The 20,477-nt window shown below is 63.2% G+C and overlaps 1 protein-coding gene across 4 annotated transcripts in view; it reads right to left on the reverse strand.

Moving 5' to 3' along the window:
- Positions 1-858: 858 nt before the first annotated feature.
- Positions 859-20,477, reverse strand: part of TP73 (tumor protein p73) — a 56,047-nt gene continuing 36,428 nt past the window's right edge. For all 4 annotated transcript variants that reach the window (XM_088022635.1, XM_088022638.1, XM_088022636.1 and 1 more), the window contains 10 exons: positions 10,265-10,451; positions 9,865-9,980; positions 8,337-8,446; positions 7,831-7,973; positions 7,531-7,619; positions 6,872-6,993; positions 6,367-6,515; positions 5,961-6,099; positions 5,622-5,715; positions 859-4,491 (listed from right to left, as the gene is read on the reverse strand). In XM_088022635.1, the coding sequence (XP_087878761.1) occupies positions 4,153-4,491; positions 5,622-5,715; positions 5,961-6,099; positions 6,367-6,515; positions 6,872-6,993; positions 7,531-7,619; positions 7,831-7,973; positions 8,337-8,446; positions 9,865-9,980; positions 10,265-10,451 (1,488 nt within the window). In that variant the 3' untranslated portion in view covers positions 859-4,152. The remainder of the gene's footprint in view (positions 4,492-5,621; positions 5,716-5,960; positions 6,100-6,366; positions 6,516-6,871; positions 6,994-7,530; positions 7,620-7,830; positions 7,974-8,336; positions 8,447-9,864; positions 9,981-10,264; positions 10,452-20,477) is intronic.

Genomic DNA, 20,477 nt, shown 5'->3' on the forward strand with positions numbered 1-20,477 from the left:
CGAGTGTGTGAATGAATGGGCCCAACCAGAAAGGTGTGGCTGGGGCCCCGGCTGGTACACCCAGCTCCACCTGGCCTCTCCTGGACCCGCCTGGCCTCTCCTGGACCCACCTGGCCTCTTCTGGCCTCACTTGGCCCCACCTGGACTGTCCTGGCCCTGCCTGGCCTCTCCTGGCCCCTCATGACCCCTCCTGGCCTCTCCTGGCCTGCCTGCATGTGGTGTCCCCGCAGAGCTGTCCCTGCTTTAGTGAGTGCCGGAGAGTGTGGGCATGGCTCCATCTGGCCTTTGTGTGTTTTCTCTTCTGCTTAGTTTCAGCCCGATGTCTAAATGACTTGGGCCCCCCTCCAGGTTGAACAGACTCAAGAGGCCTGTTCTGCTGGGGCAGGGCCCCTGTGTCCCACAGCCTGGAAATCCAGAAAGCTGAGAACTGGAAGAACGGAAGCTCATGTGGCCTCCGGCCTGAGTTGAGCGGCCGTAAGCTCTCTCCTGTCTTCTGTGTTCTAAGTTTTGCAGAGAAACGTGAATGTGCTCGCCTCCAGGCAGCTGGGAGGGTATTCGTGGTCTACCCGTGTCCTGTGTAACCTTTCTGAAGTCAAGACCTCCGGCCCCCCTTGGATGAGGGTTCCAGAGGCTGAGGCCGAAGTAAGGCCTGTGAGGTCAGGCAGCTTTCGCTCTTGTGACTCCAGGCAGCCCTGAGCTCTTGGCTCTGCAGTGCCCACAGCCTCATTCCGCTGAAAACACAGGAGAAGCCCAGTGGGGCTGCTCAAGCCCAGCGTGGAGGCTGTAGGTCCCCCCACCTGCCGGGAGCTGCCTGCGTGCACAGGTTATCTTCCTTATCTGAGTTACTCAGAGACAGCCTTCGGAACGTGCGCTTTATTATGTTACAAAAAACAAAATTTCCCACCAAAACACAGCTAAAAAAATAACACATTTTCCCAAGATTACATTACCAAAAAAAGTTAATATCATTGGAATAGATCCATTAATACTGCTTGAAGATGCATCAATTACATTAAAAATGTGGGTGATATATATATATTTTTTAACCTTAAAGCGTTAAAGTGCTTTACCCTATGGAAACAGAGAACTGGCTGTCTGCATCGGAGATGCTGACCTGTCCCTGATTCGTGCATGCTGAGGGCCTGGGCCATGGAAATGACCGCTCCCCAGCAGCCCAGCCCTGCTAACGAAGCTCTGCACACAGCCAAGCCTGTGGGGGCAGTGAAGGGCGTGGGGCAGGACAGGCCCCCCCCCCAACCCCCCAGCAGCGCGCTTTCTGGCCTGAGCTCAGGCCTGCTGGTGTCGGTGTGGACGCACGGTCCACCTCACTCTCTGGGCTGCTTCCCATCCAGAGCATTCCCTCCTGCCTCTTCACCGCTGGAAAACCCACACCTTCAGGGTTTATTCGTTCTTGATTCTTGAGTTCTGTAGAACCAGAGTTTCAAACCTATGGAGTGTTGCTCCCGTCAGTTTGCACGTTCTCCTAAGCAGGGCCAAGTTTCTACACAATTGATTCTTGTGGCTTGTTCTCCCCAAAGGCCCTCACCCTCCAGCACAGTGGGAGAAAGGCTCCAGGACAGCGCGTGCAGCCTGGGGCCCCCATGGGAGGACAACCTCCTCCCTCCCTCCTCGATGTTCGGGGCTCTGCCTGCCCTGCACCAGCCCTTTCCAGGGCACCTGGGGGGGCCTCTGTGGCATTTCCTGCTGGACTCGGGCCCACAGGAGCGTGCCTCGGAGACAAACGGGGGCCTGGGCTTGCCCGCATCCGGCCGGGTCCGTGGGAGTTGGGGGATGGGTCCCAGTGCCTGAGGTGGAACAAGGGGGCACCACTGGGGTGCCCCAGCGTGTGGCTGCAAGAGCAAGTGCCAGAGTCTAGCCCAGCCTTGAAGCCCAAGAAGCAGGACTTTTCCTATTTGCTCATTGGTAAACCGGCATGAGCAGGGTACATCTTTCCCTGGCCTTGCGGTGTGTGTGTGGGGGGTGGTGTGTGTGACAGAAAACGGGGGGGGGCATGGGCAGCTGCACATGGCCCCCAGTGGCCCTGAGTCTGCGGCCTGTGACTGTGGGCCTCTGCGCAGCGCATACCTTGGGGAAACTGCAGATCCCCGTGCACACGGAGCCCCTCTGGGCTAGTGAGCAGAGCCTGCTGCCCATTGGAACGAGCTGGTTCTGTTGCCCCGGTTAGCCCTGGCTGGGGCTCAGAGCTCCTGGGTGCGCGGTGGAGGGGGAGGGATGGCCGCGTCATCCCAGACGCGGCGCTCACAGCACAAATGATGCTTTCACGTCAGTGTAGACTGAGGATGAGAATGGCATGACTCTCCAAGGTGAGGTCCTGGTCTGGAGATGGCCCTGAGGCCAGCTGGGGCTTCCTTCCCCTGCTGGCCAGTCTCTGAACCACCATGCAGCAAGGAGCACCGCTCCCTCTTCCCAGGGCTGACATGGAAGAAGGAAGCCGGTACTTAGCACCCACTCTTCGTCCAGCGTGGAAAGGGACGGAGCTGGAGTTCTGAACAGACACCTCTGAACACGTGGCCTGAAGAGTCCGTCCTGCCTTCTCCAGAGAGGAAGGCTTCTCCGGGGGCGGCTCAGGGCAACAAGAACAAACCTGAAGGGTGCTGAGGGCTGTGTCTACACCTTCCCCGTGGCCTGGAGGCTTACCTGCCTCAGTGGGGACATCGGTAGAGGACCCACACATTCCGCAGGCGCGGCAAGGGAGCAGGCTGTGCTTGGGAGGTGCCACATGCCCGCACGCAGGGCAAGTCTCTGCTGACATATTAGGCCGGCCTCCCTTCATCCCGCCTGCCTGGAACAAGGTGGTTTGCCTCGTTACCCATTGCCCACATTTCTCTGGGGCCCTGTGTCCTGCCCTGGACAGTGCGCTCAGTCTGTCAGTGTGCTGGCCACAAGGGCTCATGAGGTTCCTTGCAAATGAAAATGGCCCCACGCCTGCCCCCAGCCCGCTGATGCCTCGGGGTGCCTCATGAAGGTCTGCCCCCTGCCCCCTGCCATCCCTAGGAGGACAGGAGGGCCCTCCCAGCACCGGGCCTTCCTCTGAGCCCCCAACGGGTGCACATTCCTGCCGAGTGCTCCCCCTGCCTGGGAGGGGCTCTCCCCACAGCCCTGAGAAAGGTGACCCACTGCCCTGCTCCCAGTTTGCCAGTGTCGCCAACGGAGTGGAGCTGTCCCAAGTGGAGAACTTCTCAGCCAAACAGCGGGCGGACCTGCCCTGCCCCTCCACGGCCCCATCCAGCATCTGGGAGCGAGAAGCTGACCCTTGCCTGGCTTGCCCTCTACTGGGAAGCCAGGAATGCCGACGGGTTGAACCCTGAAGGGAATGTCAAGAATGAAAGCAAAAAATAAAATAAAAGCTGACCCACCAAGTACAAAGGGTATCATTTTATCAAATATTGACAATTTCCAGTAGTCTAACGAGCACGCTGTCCACGTCTGTGCCGAGAAGGTCACCGAATGGAGGCGGCTGTGGCCAGTGGTGTTGGCATGGGTGTTGGCTGGTGGCACCTGACCAGAAGTTTCCTTGCCTCCCAGGAGGGACCGCACACGCGGCAAACGCACTCCTTCCTAGGCCCCTCCAATTCCAGGGAGGTTCTGGCTTTCCTCTTTGGGCAGGAAGTGGAAGGTAGCTGCAGTGGTTTGAAGTGAGAGGGACAGACTGACCCTCAAGTCCAGCAGAGGGACCCAGCCTTGAGCAGACACAGGGTCTGAAGCATCGACCCCAAGATAAACATGTTTTAGATACAATCCCGGGGCCGCTCATTGCCAGGAACCAAAAGACTTAGAGAAATACTTTTCGGCAGTCTGTCAGCAGAGGCGAGCCTTGTATTCCGAAGGACCTCGCTGGGGAGCAGCAGAGCCCTAAGGAGGACGAGGCCCGTGGGGGGTGGCACCGGCCCTCGGGGGCACCCCCCCGGGTACAGCTCCAGTCCCCGGACACAGCTAACCCGCCGTCCAAGGCGCTGCGGGTGGACCTTGCCTTTTCCCTGGGCACAGCCTGTGGGTCCTGCCTCCCTCAGCAGTCTTTGACAAAAAGCAAGAGGAGACCAAACACGGCTTCCCAGGGACTCCGGGCCCCGGCCGCCGCCACTGACCCTGCACCGTGCCCTCCGCGCCCACTCTCCTGCGAACCCCGGCCCCTCAGTGAATCTCGCTCTCCGTGAACTCCTCTTTGATGGACTGTTTTCGGGACTTGCAGTCCGGGAGGTCGAAGCCGAAGTCGGCCCACTCGTCAGGCCCCGAGCCCCCGGCCGGAGCCCCGCGGTTGGGGATGGTGATGGTGTGGCGCACACGGAAATGCACGGCCTCCATGACCCGCTGCCGCTGGAGCTCCCCCGAGCTGCCGATGGAGATAGCAGAGGTGTTGCTGCTGGAGCGGATCAGCTGCTGGGCGCCGTAGTCGTGGCTCTGCTTCAGGTCCTGCAGGCCCCTCCAGATGGTCATCCGGTACTGGTCTGGGATCTTCAGGGCGCCGAGGTCCTGCACGAGCCGCGGGCGTGCCACCGTCAGCGGGCCCTGCCCCGGCCCGGGCCCAGAAGCCCCCTCACCCCCCAGCCATGGCCGGGGCCGGGGCAGGGGCAGCTAGTGCTGCATGCATGAGGCCGTGGCCTTCTGTGACCGAGAGCCAAGAATGGGCGTGTGCGTGTAGGGGTGAAGCCATTCCTGGGCTCTGCGGACTGCGGCCCTGATCACCGTCAGAGTGACCGGCGGAGCCCCTCCACAGCAGGCCCCGTAGGGACCAGAGCAGATCATCGAGCCCCTGTGCCCTCCCCCTCCATGCCAGGCACAGGGCTCGTGTGGGTGAGGGGCACTTACCATGCACTGAACTAGCCTGGCAGGGGTCGGTGGGGACGGGGAGGGGGAGGGCATTCATCCCAGTGACTGGCCCCAGTGCCTGCAACAGGCCTGCAGCCCTGGGTGGGAGCTGAGCACCAGGCTGGGGAGCAGGGGCTCAGGAGGCTCCCGGCCGCTGAGCTGGACCTGCCCTGGGATCTGGGGCTGCCCCTGCGTCTCAGGGCTCTCGAGGCTTGAGCTTCCCTTGGCTAACCGTGCATTATGGCTCAAGGTAGCCCTAGGCTGCAAGCAAGTGACGTCTTTCATGGTTTAGGAGGGACTCGCTGCTGGTATCTTGTCTGACCCAGAGATGAGCCATGCCATTTGCTTCTGGCCTGGCATGATCTGAACCCAGGACACACAGGACGTGTCTTGCCCTCTGTGGGCCTCAGTTTCTCCCCATGTAAGTGGAGAGCTGCCCCAGCTCCAAGACCCTTCTGGCCTTGGCAACTCTCTGTGCTTTGGGAACAGCCTGTCCCCCAAATCAAAGGCAGCCGGGCCGCTGGGTCCACGTGAGCAGTCCACTGCCAGGGCCCCGGGCGGGGGTCCCATTCAGCCACTGTCTGTGCAGCCGACTGCGCCCGTGCCTCCAGAGCTGGCTCGGTAGGAGGCCAGACGTGAGAGAGGACGTTGGGTTTGGTCTCGGGAAGAAGGTTTTTTGCAGATTTTCCCGCTCCCCCTCCCCCGGTGAGAGCAGGAAGCAGAGTCCCAAGAGTGGGGGACGGCCGTGCCCTGGGCCAGGGCGCTGGGCTCTGGTCTGTGGGCAGGGCGCCTACCTCTATCGTCAGGTTCTGCAGGTGGTAAATGTTCTGTAGGCCCTGGGACGTGAAGTACTCGATGCAGTTTGGACACCCCAGTCCTGTCAGGAAACTGCGGGGAGAAGGCAGGGGTGGAGCGGCTCTCACTTCCAAGCACGCGCTCAGCTGTGCAGCCTGGCACCCCTGCCCGCCTGTGGCCACTCCAGGAAGCCCCGCGTTTCGTGCTTTCTCCCGAGCACCCGTTGGGTGCTCACTCCTGACCTCCCTGCTGCTGCTGTCCATGCTCGAGGTGGCAGAGTGGACGTGCCTGAGGACGGGCAGGACAGTGTGCCGACTGCCCAGCAGCAGCCCACATACCTGACCAGGCTGGGGTCGGCGTGGTAGGCGGGTGGTGGGGTGCAGTGGGACCCCGAGACCATGGACTGGGCGCCGTGGCTGCCGTTCATCTCGCCGCTGGTCGGCAGGGCGTGGCCATGGTTGTTGAGAATCCCGGGGCCTAGGAGAGGGCAAGCCGGACTGTCGGGGCCAGCCGGGTCGGGCGTCCCCCGCTCTGCACGACCGGGAAGCTAGCATGGTGCAGACCTCCCCACAGTGGGGAGTGGACAGAGGGGACTGTCCGCGGCTGTGCCTCCCATCCGGGGACAGGAACTGCCGGTGGGAGGCAGCCATCGAGAGCCCCGAGCTGGGCAGCAGTGTCTGCAGCCAGAGCTACCCTCTGTGCCTCCCCAGCCCGTTCTGCAACCCCCCGACCCGGGCCACTCACCCATAGGCCCCAGGTTGGGCCCGGCCGCTGAGCTGTGTGGGGGCGGCTGGCCCACCAGCTGGTTGACGGAGGGCAGCTTGTTGACGGCCCCGTGTGCCTTGTTCATGGGCGAGAGGACCGGCCCGTAGGAGGCAGGCTGCAGGTGGTTCCTGCTCGGACAGCCACAGCTCCCGGTCACTTCCACACAACACCCCGCCCTGCTGGGGGCCTCCCTTCTCACCCATGTTCCCACCCAGACCTGGGCCAGACAGCCCCTGGCCTGCCCTCCAGCAGGGAGGCTAGAGCCAGCTCCCACCGCTGGAATCCGTCAGTGGGGCCGCCTGCTGATCCCCCTCTCACCGCCCCCTCCCGCCGCCGCCTTGCAGTCAGTGGACACTTAGGAGGCCCCGTGGGAGGGGCGGAGCCATGCACAGAAGGCTCCCAGGAGGAGGGCCGCCAAGCGGGGGCGCTGGGGGCCTGTCCTGGTGGGGGTCCAGGCCGGCGGCGGGGGGCGGGGTGCACTCACGGCCTCTGCAGGAGCTGCTGCTGCTGCCGGTACGTGTCGACCAGCTGCTGTGGTACCAGCTCCATCAGCTCCAGGCTCTCCTTGACCTTCATCAGGATCTCAAAGTTCTCCCGGCCCCGTACCTGAGCACAGACGGGGGGCCCTCTGCACAGGCGCCTCTGGGACCCTGCGGCCAGGGAACGTCCGCTTCTCCCCTCTTCCCCAGGAGCAGGTCTGGGGCCCGGTGAGCGCCCACCATTCCTCCCATCCCCCGGGCTCTGCACACGCAGGCTGCTGGGGCGGGGGCACCCACCAAACACGAGGCTCTGAGAATCGGGCTCATTCTGGAATGGAAGAGCCGTCCTAGCAAAGCTGGTGGGTCATCTGACCCACATGCCAGCCGTATAAGCTGGGCTCACAGACTTCAGGATTCCGTGACCCCTGACACACTGTCCCCCTGGAGGGGTCTGCCCCCCCCCGTCGCAGCGGGACTCCTTGCGTGGCGGGAAGCAGCACACAGAGTCACTTCCCTGCACGGTCTGGCTGCCTGGGAGCTGCTTCTCCTGGGCACCCCGCCCACCACCTGCAGAGCCCAGGGTCTCAGCTCGGAGCACGCCAGGGCCACTCCCCGCCTGCCCCCGGCTGCCCCAGCACGGGCTTTGCGGACAGAGGACACGCACGTGCATGTGGTACACGTCCTCGTCTCCGAGCCTCCTCTTCTTCACGTTGGTGCCCAGGGCAGGGACGGCAGCGGGGCTCTGTTTGAAGGCTGGAGGGAAGGCAGGCCACACGCAGGTCAGGCCGGCAGGATACCCACCACCCGGGGTTGAGCTGCCCAGAGACCAGTAACCCATTCAAGGGGGGCCGACCCAGGGCGGGGCCGCGCTGGATGGAGCTGGGGCCAGGGCGGCCACGGGCTCGCGCCCCGAGGGGTCCAGCGCTGCCTGCCATCGTGGCCCGCCCCGGCCCAGGCCGCTCACCGCGCTTGCTGGCCGCCCCGTGCTTTGCGGCGCTCTCGCTCAGGGCCTGCTGCTCCCGGTGGTGGTCCTCGTCAGCTTTGCGGTCTCGGCCAGGACAGGCGCAGATGCGGCCCTCAAAGGACCGGCGGCCCAGCACCTGTCCACTGGCGGGGGGCCGCGGGGGCGCACAGCCAGAACCATGAGCCTCAGGGGCCTACCTCCAGCCTTGCCAGCCCTGCTCACCCTCCCCACCCACCTCGCACAGGGGGGTCTTGATGAGCCAGGGGGTGAAGGCCGAGCTCCCAGCCACTCTGGGACACCAGGTCCCTTGCCGTCCTCCCAAAGCCCAGCTCCTGCTCAGGTAGCCACTGAAGCCCGGGGTGGGGGTGGGGGGTTGTCCCTCCTTAAACTCACCTCCAGGGCAAGCACCATCCCTTACCATGCCCCAGATTCATGCGCAGCCCCCAGCAGCAAGGCCCCAAGCCCCCAGTCCAGCCTCCCCCACCCCACACGCCCAGCAGACTCACTCCCGGGTCTCCAGGGTGATGATGATGAGGATGGGCCGCCGGTTCATGCCCCCCACACAGCTGCTGTTGCACATGAAGTTGTACAGGATGGTGGTGAATTCTGTCCCCACCTGCACACGGGGGGGGGGGGGGGGACGGCTGTGCTGTCAGCCTGCAGGCCCCAAACCACTGAGGTGGGGGCTCCTGGGCTGGGTCCTGACTCTGAGTAGGCATGGGGTGGAGGCAGCCCCGGCACTGCGGTCCCCTGCCATTCATCCATCCACCTGCATGCATCTACCTTCTGTCCACCCATCCATTCATCCATCTGTCCATCCATCCACCTCCATCCACCCACCCACCTACTCATCCATCCATTCGTCCATCCACCTGCATGCATCCACCTCTATCCCTCCAACCCATTCACCTGCATGCACTCATCCCCCCATCCAAACCATCCACGCATCCGCCTGCCCGTCCATCCATCCATTCAGGCGTGCACGGAGTGCCATGCACCATGCTCGCTCTCGGAGGCACAGAGTCCTGTGGTCTGGTTGCTCCAGCCATCTCCCCTAACACAGATTAGAGATCAAGCCCTGGAGGCTGGGTGTGGGCAGCGGGCAGGTGCACAGGTTTCTGTGGGCACAAATGTGTGTTCTGCTTGCTGTGGGATCTCCTGTGCAGAACGGTGCACGGCTCTGGCAGAGGGATGGACCAGAGCCATCTGAGTGGCCCCCCATCTCCAGCTCATGTGCCGTTTCCCAGGGAGTCTGTGGACAGCTGAGGCATGAACCCAGGACTTTTGACCCCTGGGCATCCCAGGACCACAAAATGGGCAGTTGTCATGGTCTCCCTGGGTCAGGAGCTAAAACTCGGTTGCCGGCATAGGCAAACCCGGCCTTTCACAAAACTGCTGACACATGGCAGCCACCAGGGGGCGGGAGAGCCCTGCTTTCCTGGACAACTCTGGCAGGTGAGCATTGGCTGGGGAAGGAGGGCCGGCAGGGGGGGCCCGGGACGCCCGAGGGGCCAGGTACAGGGACGGGCTTTGAGTGCAGTCTGGGGGCCAGACCCAGATAGAGGAAAGGTGGAGGCTCACTGTGCCCACTCACCCCGGGAAGCATGGCACACAGGGCCCAAGCGGGCGGCACAGCCCCTGCCCCCATCCCACCGCCAGCCCACCATCCCCGCTCACCCCCCCACCCCCACTTGACTCCACCCCCAGCTTTTCACTCTAGCTGGGCCCTCAGCAGAAACTTCTGCGGCCTTTGGGTCACAGCAGAGCCCTGGGGAGGGGGCTCTCCACCCTGCCCACCTCCCACTCGGGCCCCATCCCTCACCTCCAGACCCTGCGTGCATCCTACCGGCCTCTCTCCCACAGCGGGAGAGGGCCCGAGGGGGTCCCACCTAGACCTGCACACAAGCGGTCAGAAGTGGGTGCCAGGTGCCAGGGGGTGGGCGGGTGAGGGCGAGGAGTTTGCTCCGTGGCAGGACTGGAGATGCTGGGGCCAGCAGGGCGGGCTGAGGTGACCTGAGTGCTCCTCCTGCCTACCTGCGGGGGCTCGTAGGGAACCATGACACTCTGCCTGCCCGTGACGGGGTCGTCCACATACTGCGAGAGATTGTTGCCCTCCACGCGGATGAGGTGGCTGGCCGGAGCAGACTGTCCTGCCGGGAGGGGACACCGCTTCAGAGGGGTGCCCAGCTGGGGTCTGGCCACCCCTGTCGCAGCCAGCTGGGGACCACGGTGGGGGGACTCAGGCCAGCAGCCTGTGGTCCCGTGGGCACCCTCCCCCGAGGCCCCAGGTGCCGCTGGGATGGAAGGGGGCTGGGGAGGGGAGATGCCGAGCCCACACGACCGGCCACTGCCACCCCCCAGACAGGAGGCCCGAGGCCGGCCCTCCCCTTCCTAGGGTGCACTGGCCGCTGGGCACGGGGGCTGGAGGTCTCACCCTCGTTGAAGTCCCGCCCGAGTTCATGGTTGGGGCAGCGCTTCACGACCTCAGTCACGTGCTCTGCCTTCTTGTAGACGGGCATGGCGCGGACGATGGTGCCCGGGGGCGGCGGGGTGGACACCTTGATCTGGATGGGGCAGGTCTTGGCAATTTGGCAGTAAAGCTTCTTCAGCAGTGGGGAGTACTGGTGGTGGGGGGAGGACAGGGTTCAGGCCCAGCCCCGACTCAGCACCCTGGTGCGGCTGCGCCCCCACCCCAGTCAGGAATCCCGCCCCCAGCTCTCCGAGGACCTGCTCGCCCCTGCCCCTTTGCTGGATACCTCCAGCCGTCCTTCCAGTGGCCCCCTCCACGCCCCCCCCCACACACACATGGCAGCACCTGGCCGGTTTGGGTGCAGGGAGAGCAGTTGGGCTCTCTGGATCTCACTGGCTGGAGAGGTTAGCACGTTACGTCCATCTTATGGGCGAGGACAGTAAAGGCTGGAGAAGCGAGTTGCCTCTGGAGAGCGGGACTGGGAGCCAGGTCTGCCCTGCCAAGCCCGGCTCTTCCCACCATCAACCTTCAGTCCCGGGACCCGCAGTGGTTGGAAGCAGGGGATTTGCAGCATTGTATCTCAGTTTTTAAAAACCCAGAGTTAGGCTTTTCTGGTATTTTGATGAGAAATGTGTAATTGTGAGACAGCCTGGGTACCCCTATGCACCGAAGCTTCAGGAAGGAACTCCCTAGAACAGCAAGTCTGAGGGGTTGAGCTCTGCAGCTTGGTATGGACCACTGGCTTGGGGGTGTCCTCTGACCTCAAAGCTCTGGTCCCTGCAGCCTGGGACCCTGTCCCAGGGAGGATCAGCGCCCAGGGGACCCCACCTAAGGACCCTGGCCAGCTCTCATGAGTTCAAAGGTGACCCTGACGGTGGCCACAGGGGTGCCCATTGGTTTCAAGTTGACTGGCTTCTGGGGACCCATCTGTGCTCCTCATGTCTCCTTCCCTGAGGCACACTGGGCAGTGTTCCTGTCCTCAGACTCACAGGACACTTCCTGTCCCCGCCCCATAATCCCTATGCCCCCCACAAAGCCCCAGTGACCTGGAGTTATCCCAGCCACAAAGCCTGGAGGGAGCCCCATCACACCCCACCGCGGTACACCCAGGGAAACCATACTGAACCAGGGACACCGCTAGACAGGTGTCCAGCTGGGGTCTGGCCCCCGCCACGTGGTGCATCTCAGCAGACTGGGGAGCACAGACTGGGGCTTAGGCTCACAGCGGGAACTGTACCCACCATGGTATAGTCAGGGCAACTGAGGCTGGATGCCAGAGCGGGCAGCAGAGCCAGAGCTGGTCTCAGCCCACTTTTGCCAAGGAGGCTGGGGGACCCTGACACCCTCATCCTGCAAAGGTAAAGCCCCCACCAGCCACCAGAGCTCCCTCTCTGGCCATCAAGGGACACCATGGACCCTCAGGGACTCATACCTTCAGCAACTGCAAGTATACGAAAACCAAGGGGTGGCAAACACAGAGATGGGGCTGACCCACAGCCCGAGAATGAGGGGTCCCCAGAGCCCTCAAAGCCCTTGGTCCCACAGTATGAGCCATCCCTCCCCTGATGAGCTGGCAGGGGCTCCGTCCCGGAAACACTCACCCATCCCCAGAGTGGAGTCCAAGGAGGCTTGGGGGACAAGTGGGCTGGGGTCTCCCTAGTGGTGTCCTTGGGGTGTTGGACCCTGTTCAACTTTCCCGTGGCGCAGAATTCAGTATGCACCCTTCCCACCCCCATCACAGACAGGAAATGAATGCCCCTGGGGCTCACCCCTTCACAGGTGCTCCACTCACCGGGGTCCCCAGAGCCCAGTGCAGCCTGCCACCCCATACCTGGGACCCTCACCTCTGGGGGGGAAGCAGAGTCCCCAGACCTGTTTAAAATGCAGGAAAGAGGGACGCCTGGGTGGCTCAGTCAGTTGAGTGACTGCCTCCAGCTCAGGTCATGATCCCAGGGTCCTGGGATCAAGCCCCGCATCAGGCTCCCTGCTCAGCAGAGAACCTGCTTCTCCCTTTCCCTCTGCCTGCCCCCTGCCTACCTGTGCTCTCTATCTGTCAAATAAATAAATAAAAAATATTAAAAATAAAATAAAATAAAATGCAGGAAAGAATGATCCCGCACAGCCCTGAAGGTGGGGGTGAGGCACTGCCTAAGGGCAGGCTTGGGGCCCCAAGGGGAGGGGGGCTCCCTGCTTCTTGTTGTGGGGGTCAGTCCTGCTTCCCAGGGGGTGACCGCTGGCCTCTGCTGCCCCCATCAGGATAAATGCTGCCACTTCACTCTCCAAAGCAGCAGTGTGGGGGATAAGCTGGACACCCTACCCCAAGGACTGTGCCCAGAACAGCCATAGCCCAGCCCAGGGCAAACACTAGGCGCCAGCCAGTTCAGCACCCAGCTCCCTGGTCTGCCCACAAGTGAGGCTTCAGAACTGGTCCCTGACCCTCAGACAATGTGCCGGTAGAGTGTCCGGCAGGGAACTGCCTGGCAAGCATCCTGGAGGCACACCGAGAGGCTGAGCACAAGAGCAGTCACCCAGGGGGTCTCCCTGGTGGAGGAGGCCCCCACAGGAACCATGAGCCTTGGCTGGACTGCAGGGGCCCAAACACAACTAATGACACGGCGAAGCCAGCAAGCGTTTGTTGAGGGCCTACTGTCTGCCATGCCCTAGACTCACTGGAAACTGGGCTGAGAGCCCCTTCAAGCCACAGAAGAATCTAGACTTACTGGAGGCTTACACTTCAAAGCCACGCAGCCCTGGTACTGGCCGGCCTCAGCTAGTGACCAGTGGGACCGGGCCCTTCTGCAGCAGCTGGTACATTCCAGAGGGCATCCCTGTCCCCTGCAGGGTCAGCGAGGACCCCAGGAGGGCCCGCAGAGGTGTCCAGTGAGTGAGGTGACCTGGGGCTGAGAGGTGGCCTGCTTCCTCCGTAAGTGGGGGTGGGGGTGGGCAGACACGCTGAGAAACAGGCCTGGCCTGGGAGGGGCAGGTCATAGTCACGGGTAAGCAGTGGGAGCATGGCCTTTGAGATCTGGCTCTGGTCCTTGGCCCCTGGGAGGCTGTAAGCCACTGGACAAACCTCTCCGAGGCTTGGCGGGGGAGGGGCGCAGTAACTGACTACACTTAATACCCCTGGAGGGTTTTCGCAGTGGACTTATTAGTGTACCGTGGTCATTCCCACGTGAGATGGTTCCTGGCCCCTCTGTGAGCAGGCGGAGAGTGCCCCCAGGGGCGTGAAGGCCCTGCAGTCCCCTCCCCAGAGCGACCACCCAGCGGCTCCCATCAGTTAGTCACTCGACCTCCTGCTCCTTCCGCCTCCCGAGATGGGGTCTGTAGCCTCCCCACCACCATCCGCAAGGGCCAGGCGCCTTGGCTCACCAGCCAGCAGGGATGGAGCAGGACTCCAGGCACAGCCCGGGTCTCCGAGCCCCTCTCTCGAGGTCCTGCAGCCCAGCGGGGCGGGGACGCCCATGGGGTGCTCTTCGTGTCAGGAGTCGGGCCCGAGGTCCGGGGGCGGGGGGAAGAGTGGGGGGAACAGCGGAACCCGCGGCGGCGCGGGCGGCGGGCGCCCCGCCCCGGGGAGGAGCCCCAGGGAGCTGTCCGCGGTACCGGCCCGGGAGCGGGCTGGGCGGTGAGCGCGGGGCCGCCTGGGGTGGGCGAGGAGAGTGCGCGCGGCTTCCTCCCTCTGCGTCCCTGGCAAGGCCACCACCAGCCTTGGGCCTGACCCCGCTCCCCACAGGGGTGTCCCCAGCCCAGGTCCACCCCCAGCTGGCTGCTAATGTGGCCTCGGGCGCGTGCACCGGCCAGCCCCATCCCTGCAAGGGGTTGAGCCCACAGAAGCCCACCGTTGGGGCGGTTGGGGTTGAGCATCGCGGCTGAGGGATGCCTGAGGTCTGCCTATACCTGGAGCATCTGGCTGGGCTACACGGGCAGGGGCGGGGGCATGAGCCCCTACAGCTCCACCAGCTCCGTCCCTCGTCCCGTAGCTCCTGGGCCCCAGGCCCTGGGCAGGGGGGGGTAAGACTCCTGGGTCCCATCTCTTCTATAGAAAAGGTCACTGGAAGACGCTTCCTTTCCCTCCCTCCCTCTTTCCTCTCCTTTCCTAGAACCGCTAGATGGATGTGTTTCAACAGATTCTGAGCTGATAAAATCTTATTTATCTTCGGCTGTTGACACAGAACCGTCTGGACTTGCCTGCTCCGGGATGCGTGTATCCCTCCGCGCTTGCAGGAAACGGTTTGCCCAAATGCTGGTGTATGCCCATCCCTCCCCTCCCCCACTCAGACCCTCCCCCTCCCTCCCCCCATCACAGTCCACGGTGGGCCGGGTCTGGCTGGGAGCCCAGGGCCTGGCAGGGCTGGGCGGGGGTGGCGGGTGGCAGGCGCCTCGGCTCTGTGGCTGTTAATTTCCTCGCACCCGCTCCCCAGCAGTTGGGTGCCCGGCGCGGGCAGGTTTGGACAGGAGGAGAGTGGGGAGGTGATAATAAGTTGTCTGTCATTTTCCAGGGACGTGTAGCATCTTGCAAACCGCAAATACCGTTAACCAGCTTGGGCGAATCTGTTACAACAGATTCTGGAAGATGGGGCCTGCCGGGGTGGGGGGGGAGCTTTTATTTTTTAAATGATTTTTTTTTTATAGCCCACTTTTATCTGCTTCCCGTGCGTGCATGCGAGTGTGCAGGGCACATTTCTGTCCTCTCTCTGGTTATGGGCCCCTTTGAGGACCTATCCAAGGCCACAGACCCATCTCTTCCTAGAGAAGCTCTGTGGGTTCACAGGGCGACCCCCGAGACCCACAGGGAGCCTAGGCCCACAGCCCCCATTGACAGACCTGCTGGGTCCCTTTCTCCTTCCAGGTAAGGAGGGGCCTCCAGGGGGGGGAACACAGCCACACTGCTGCACCGCCCCCCCCCCCCCGTGGCCTCTCCCACCCCGCGGAGGGCTGCTGGGAGCATGGGGTGGGCTCTGATACATGTCAGGGAGGCCTGGGCAGGACAATTGGGAAGCTACCAGCCTGTAACAATCACCCCAGCCCACTTTGGAGCACCCAGGGTCAGGAAGCAGTGAGGGTCCGGGCACAAGGAAACCCACAGCCAACACCCCACATTGGCCTCAGGCCTGCTGGTCGGAGGCTCCGGGGAGCTCAGCCGCAGCCAGTGCCTGCAGACTGATGAAGAAGCTGCCGTGATCCCCCGCGAGCTCCTGGCTGGGGGAGGGGACAGATGCATCCGCTGACAGACTGGACAGTGGGGGCTCCCCTCGCTGGGAGCCCAGAGAAGGATAAACTAGAGGCAGAAACAGGCTTTGCAGGTGCCCAGTGACCCTGACCACTGTCCAGGGGCGTTCCCAGAAGTTGCTATCTGGAGAGGTGGACCTGGGGCTGGCGGGGACACCCCTCAGGAGCCAGGCAGCTTGCCCCACCACATCCTAGAGCCAGGTCCCAAACAAGAGGGCGGGGGCCCTGGGACTCGCGGGATCTGGAAGTGCCCTGGAAGGAGAGTGTCCCCCTCTCAGCTGCACCCCCAGACCACAGGGCCTTGGGCCTACTCAGTCCCTTGTCACACACATGGCAGCAGGCCAGCAGGGACAGCCCCCCGTGGCTTCTGTCCTGGGCTAAGATGGGGGGTGGGCAGCCGTTGTGTGTGGAGCTGACCCAGGAGAGAGGCGGATGGACACCAGGTCTGCCGTGCAGAGGGAAGGAAGGCCCGGGGAGGGCTGGTGGGTCGGGAGGGGAGGCCCACACCAGCAGCCTGGGCAGTGGGTGACACAGTGGGCCCAGAGGGGAGGGGAGGCCCCGGGGGGTCTGGGGACACGGTGAGGGCTGCAGGACAGACTGGGAGACAGTGAGCCCCGAGACGGGGTGCAGTGACCCTGTTTCTCCACAGGGCCCCCAGGGCCACCCTCGAGGCCACCACTCACACTGACACCTCCTCTGCGCCAGGTCCACGCACACATGGTCTCCACCCTCAAGGTCATGCACTGTCACCAGAGCGCCGCTTCCAGGAGCTGCCGGCTCAGCAGCAGGGGTGAAGCAGCACTGGGACCCCTAAGCTCCCTTTGTCACCACCAGGCTTGACCCGGGTCCAGGAAGACTCAAAGAGGCGTGCAGGGGGACAAAGCAAGGACATGGGTGCCAGATGTGACATGCCTCGGGTCAGGGGCAAGGGGACCAAGTGGGGGGACCTGCCTTTGGCCTCAGTGACCTGGGCCGGGCAGTGTGGGAAACTCTGGGCCTCCATCCGCCCTTATTCTGTAACCCAGGCCTGCCATCCGGCCTCCCCCGGACCCCAAGGAGGGGACCTTGGGATGGGGTGGGTAAGCAGGACATGTCTTTGGGGACACAGCTGGGCTTGCAGAGGGCACCAGCACTCCCACCAGGAGCCACCCTCCTGCTCCAAGGGCACTAATCTCCCCTGCATCTGAAGCACCAAGATCTACCTCGGCCGGGTCCAAACACCAGTTCCTCTGCCCATGAACTTGGTTTCCGACTTTGCCAGCTGGAGAGCCCGTGCCCGTCTGTCCCGGCCTCCTGGAGAAAGCAGACACTCCACTGGTTGGCCTGGTGGGGAACACGCTCTGGCAAGGCCCCAGCAAGCAGGGCTGAGAGCCAGCCCACAGAGCTGCACGGCGTGGGGATGGAGCAGGGAGGCTGGCCAACCACCGGGCTCTGCTCACCACAGAGCGTCCCCTCAATTGCCAGGAGAAAGAGCCCCCTATGGCCCTCACCCCCACCTGACTTGTGGCCTTAGAGTAGGCTTGACCTTGTCCATGCAGTGATCATAAAGGTCAGCCCACCTGGGCAAGGCACTGGGGTCAGCAGCATCTTCTGCTCAAAGGATAGCCCTGGGATCCTCTGCCTGTGGGCACACTGTTCCGGACACCACTCTGGTCTGGTGAGCGCAGGCACGATGGGCTAGCTCCTTCCCCCAGTGCCCTGAAGCTTCCAGATGGCCTGGGGCTGGAGCTGGTCCAGCTGCAGGTGGCTTGGGAGCGGGGGAAGCTGGCCAGGCTGTGGCCACAGGGGGGGCAGCTGCTCGGGATGGGCCTGAGAGCTGTGTCGGCCCAGGAGTCCCGCGCACACAGGCTCTCCTGCCTCTGATCTTTCTGCCCTGGAAGCTACAGGTACGTCTCTGGTTCCGGACCTCAGTTAACATGTGCCCTCCGGCCAGGGAGCGGTGCACTTAGTTTCTTCACTCTAAATAAACTCTACTCTCAGCCAGCAGGAGAGAAACCCACTGCATCTCTAGTGAGCTCCGGGACACCCTGGACACGGGGCGGCGGGGGCGGTGGTGGTGGGGGGGGTGTCATTTTCCAGCTCTTAAGGCAACCATTGGCTGGAATCAAAGTTTTCCCTGAAACTTGTAAATATCCAGCGAAGTATGTGGGGCAAGGAGAGTTTTGGCTCCTAAACATCTGATCCCCCTACAGAGGGCAGTGGCTCCTGGTGCCCACGTGGCCTCATTTCATCCCCCCCATGAGGAGCGGGGAGAGGCTGCCGCGCCCCAAGGCGCACGGCCATGGTGGAGGAGGCAGGTCTGCGATCCTTGGGGGACCTTGGGCTTTAGGCCACCGTGGGGCCCCCAACAACCTCTGAATGTCCACTTCACTGAAGCCGGAGTGCTAGTCACTTTTTTAAGGGGGGTTCTCCTGCCCTAACAGGAGCATCACAGCCCTGCGGCCCGTCTGATGGGGGGGCCTGGGGGGGGCTTACGCACGCAGCCCGGACCTGCCCCTCCCCCTCAAGGGAGCTGCTCCTCTTTCCAGTTGTGACACCCTAGATTTCTGCCCCTCCTATTCCTGGGGCTGCCTGGACAAAGCCCAGGTGCGGCCAGGGGGCTTCTCCACCTGGAGGCCAGGGGGTGTGGCCACGGGAATTCTGAGACCTGGGGTCTGTGAACTTGAGCTTGGCTTCCAAGTTTGGGATCTGAGAAAATCCTGACACAGATTTCCCCCACAACTGACCACGGAAAAGTTTCACTGGCTGCTCAGCGGAGACCCTCACCCAGAGCCGCACAGAGCCGCAGGTGCAGGATGCCCAGGAGACGCTTCCCCCCCATAAAGGGGCTACTGATCCCGGGTGGGGGGCCAGGCCGGGGAGACGCTCAGGGGGAGGCGGGGAGGGGCCGGTCCTGGGTCTGCTCCCGACTCCAGGCCCCAGCCCCTCCTTCTTGCTCTGCTGGTCAGCCGGGAGTGTTCTAACCATAAAGCGTTCTTGAGGGATGGTCATTTGTCAATCCGTAGTGGCAGCGAAGGCGGGCGGCCGACTCTCCCCTGCGGTGGGAGTTGTCACTCACTCGTTGGCAAACAGGAATCGAGGCTCCTGGGGCCCCGGGAGCTCTGGACCTCCGAGGGTCAGCCTCTCTTCCCAGCGTCTCCCTGGGGTCCCGGGGCATCCCGGAGCGCCCCTACACTCACAGGGGGTGCATAGATGGCCTCCCCCCACCCGCTGCTTGACGAAAGCCAGGGCTCAGGACACCCGCACCTCCTGCCTTTCCTGAGCCTTGGTGTCGTCACCATCAAGGCTGCTGGGAGGGCGGCCCTCTCCCACACACTGGGGTGGGGGGTGGGGGTGACGGCCTGGCCCCACCACAGTCAGCACCGCCAGACAGACATTCTAGAATCTATGGAACCATACCCATTTTGGGAACGAGTCCCAGAAAATAGGATTCTTCATAAAACACTGATTGCATCCAAACCCGTAGACTCCTACCCCCCCAGGGGGCTGTCCCTCACATCCCCTACAAGAGCCCAGGTGGGGGGAGGCGGAGGCCACCCCGGGTGCACCCCTCAGCCCCCGGGACTCAGGGAGTGGGGCCTCCAAGGCCAAGTTCTGTGACCTGGGTCTCCAGCTGCAGAGGTCGGAGAGAAGAGGGGATGCCCGGCTCAGGCAGGCCTGCAGGGAGCGGGTCCGCCTCAGGAGCTCCCCACAATGCAAGCAATCACTGCAATTTCCCTGGCTTACTCCTCGTTTTGTCTCCACAATAGACACTGTTAGAGCTCTTCCCTGGCCTCAAATACGAGTAATTGCTTCTGGTGCCAGTAAAAGGTATTAATTCCACTTATGCATTCCATAAACTTTTAGGATAACGCAATTGATACCGTGATCATGTTGGGACACCTCCACTATTATTTTCCTGCTTGCAAACCTCCGAGGGGCTGGAAAGTTTTCTCCCGAATCCATTAGTGTTGACTCAGCCACATTCTACCAGGAACCCCGTGTAGAGTCTTTGTGCCTCCCCGCCTGCCTTCCACAGGACCCTCCCCGGCCAGGAGGGTGGCACTCACCCCACGTGCGCTGGCTCGCCCCCGGGCTGGACGGACTGGCACTCGCCCACGGTCGTGTGTGGGGCAGCTGGAGGTCATTCGGGGGGCTGTGTCCAGGCCAGCCGGCCGTGTGGAGGCCCCCGCCACGGGCTCACTGAGCCCTCATGCCCATGTACACCCTCACTGGCCTAACTCACACTGCTCGGCTGGGCCAGGGCTCCAGCCATACCAAGCCTCTTGGGTGACCTCGGAGCCCCCTCCCAAACCTACCAAACCCCAAGGACAGTCCCCTTCCCTGGCAAGGCCCAGCCTGGGAGCTGGAGGAGATGGAGCTGGGCTGGACAGCATCCAGATGTCCCTCGCATTGGGCTGCTCCTTGGGGCTCCTGGGACCGGCCGGCCGTGTCATTGCCAATCCCTGGGCAGGGGGCCCAGGACAGGAGCGGCCGTCAGGGCCCAGAGGCCAGGCTGGAGTGTGCTGGGCTTGGGGACAGGGACAAAGGCATGAACACTGCCATCCCTGGCTGGGCTCCACCGCCCACCAGGCCAAAGAGCATCAGTGCCCAGGGGGGCCAGCCCCTACCCGCAGCTCTGACCTCACAGCGTGTGTCTCCTCCCGATGCCCCCAGAGCCCCAAAGCCCCTGATACAGGACAAGCTCCGGCCAGGTGACTCAAAAGCAGCCATGTGTGGGGCGCTCCCCAGGCTCCGGGCCCTGCTCACAGTGGTCCCAGGATCCAGGGCACTTGTCCCTGCTGACCCCTCAGGCTACAGCCCACTTTCAGACTGCAGCAGATCTGGGACTTGGACCCTGCCAGCCAAACTCCCACCACGTCTGGTCCCTGGTCCCCGGTTTAGAATCTTGGAGGCTGAACACACACCCCTCCTCTGGCTGCTCGGTTACACCCGACCCATCCGTCCT

This window comes from Eumetopias jubatus, unplaced genomic scaffold (assembly GCF_037043125.1).
Source record: "Eumetopias jubatus isolate StellerSeaLion01/CBP00866 unplaced genomic scaffold, mEumJub1_p1.0 scaffold_4, whole genome shotgun sequence".
NCBI lineage: Eukaryota > Metazoa > Chordata > Mammalia > Carnivora > Otariidae > Eumetopias > Eumetopias jubatus.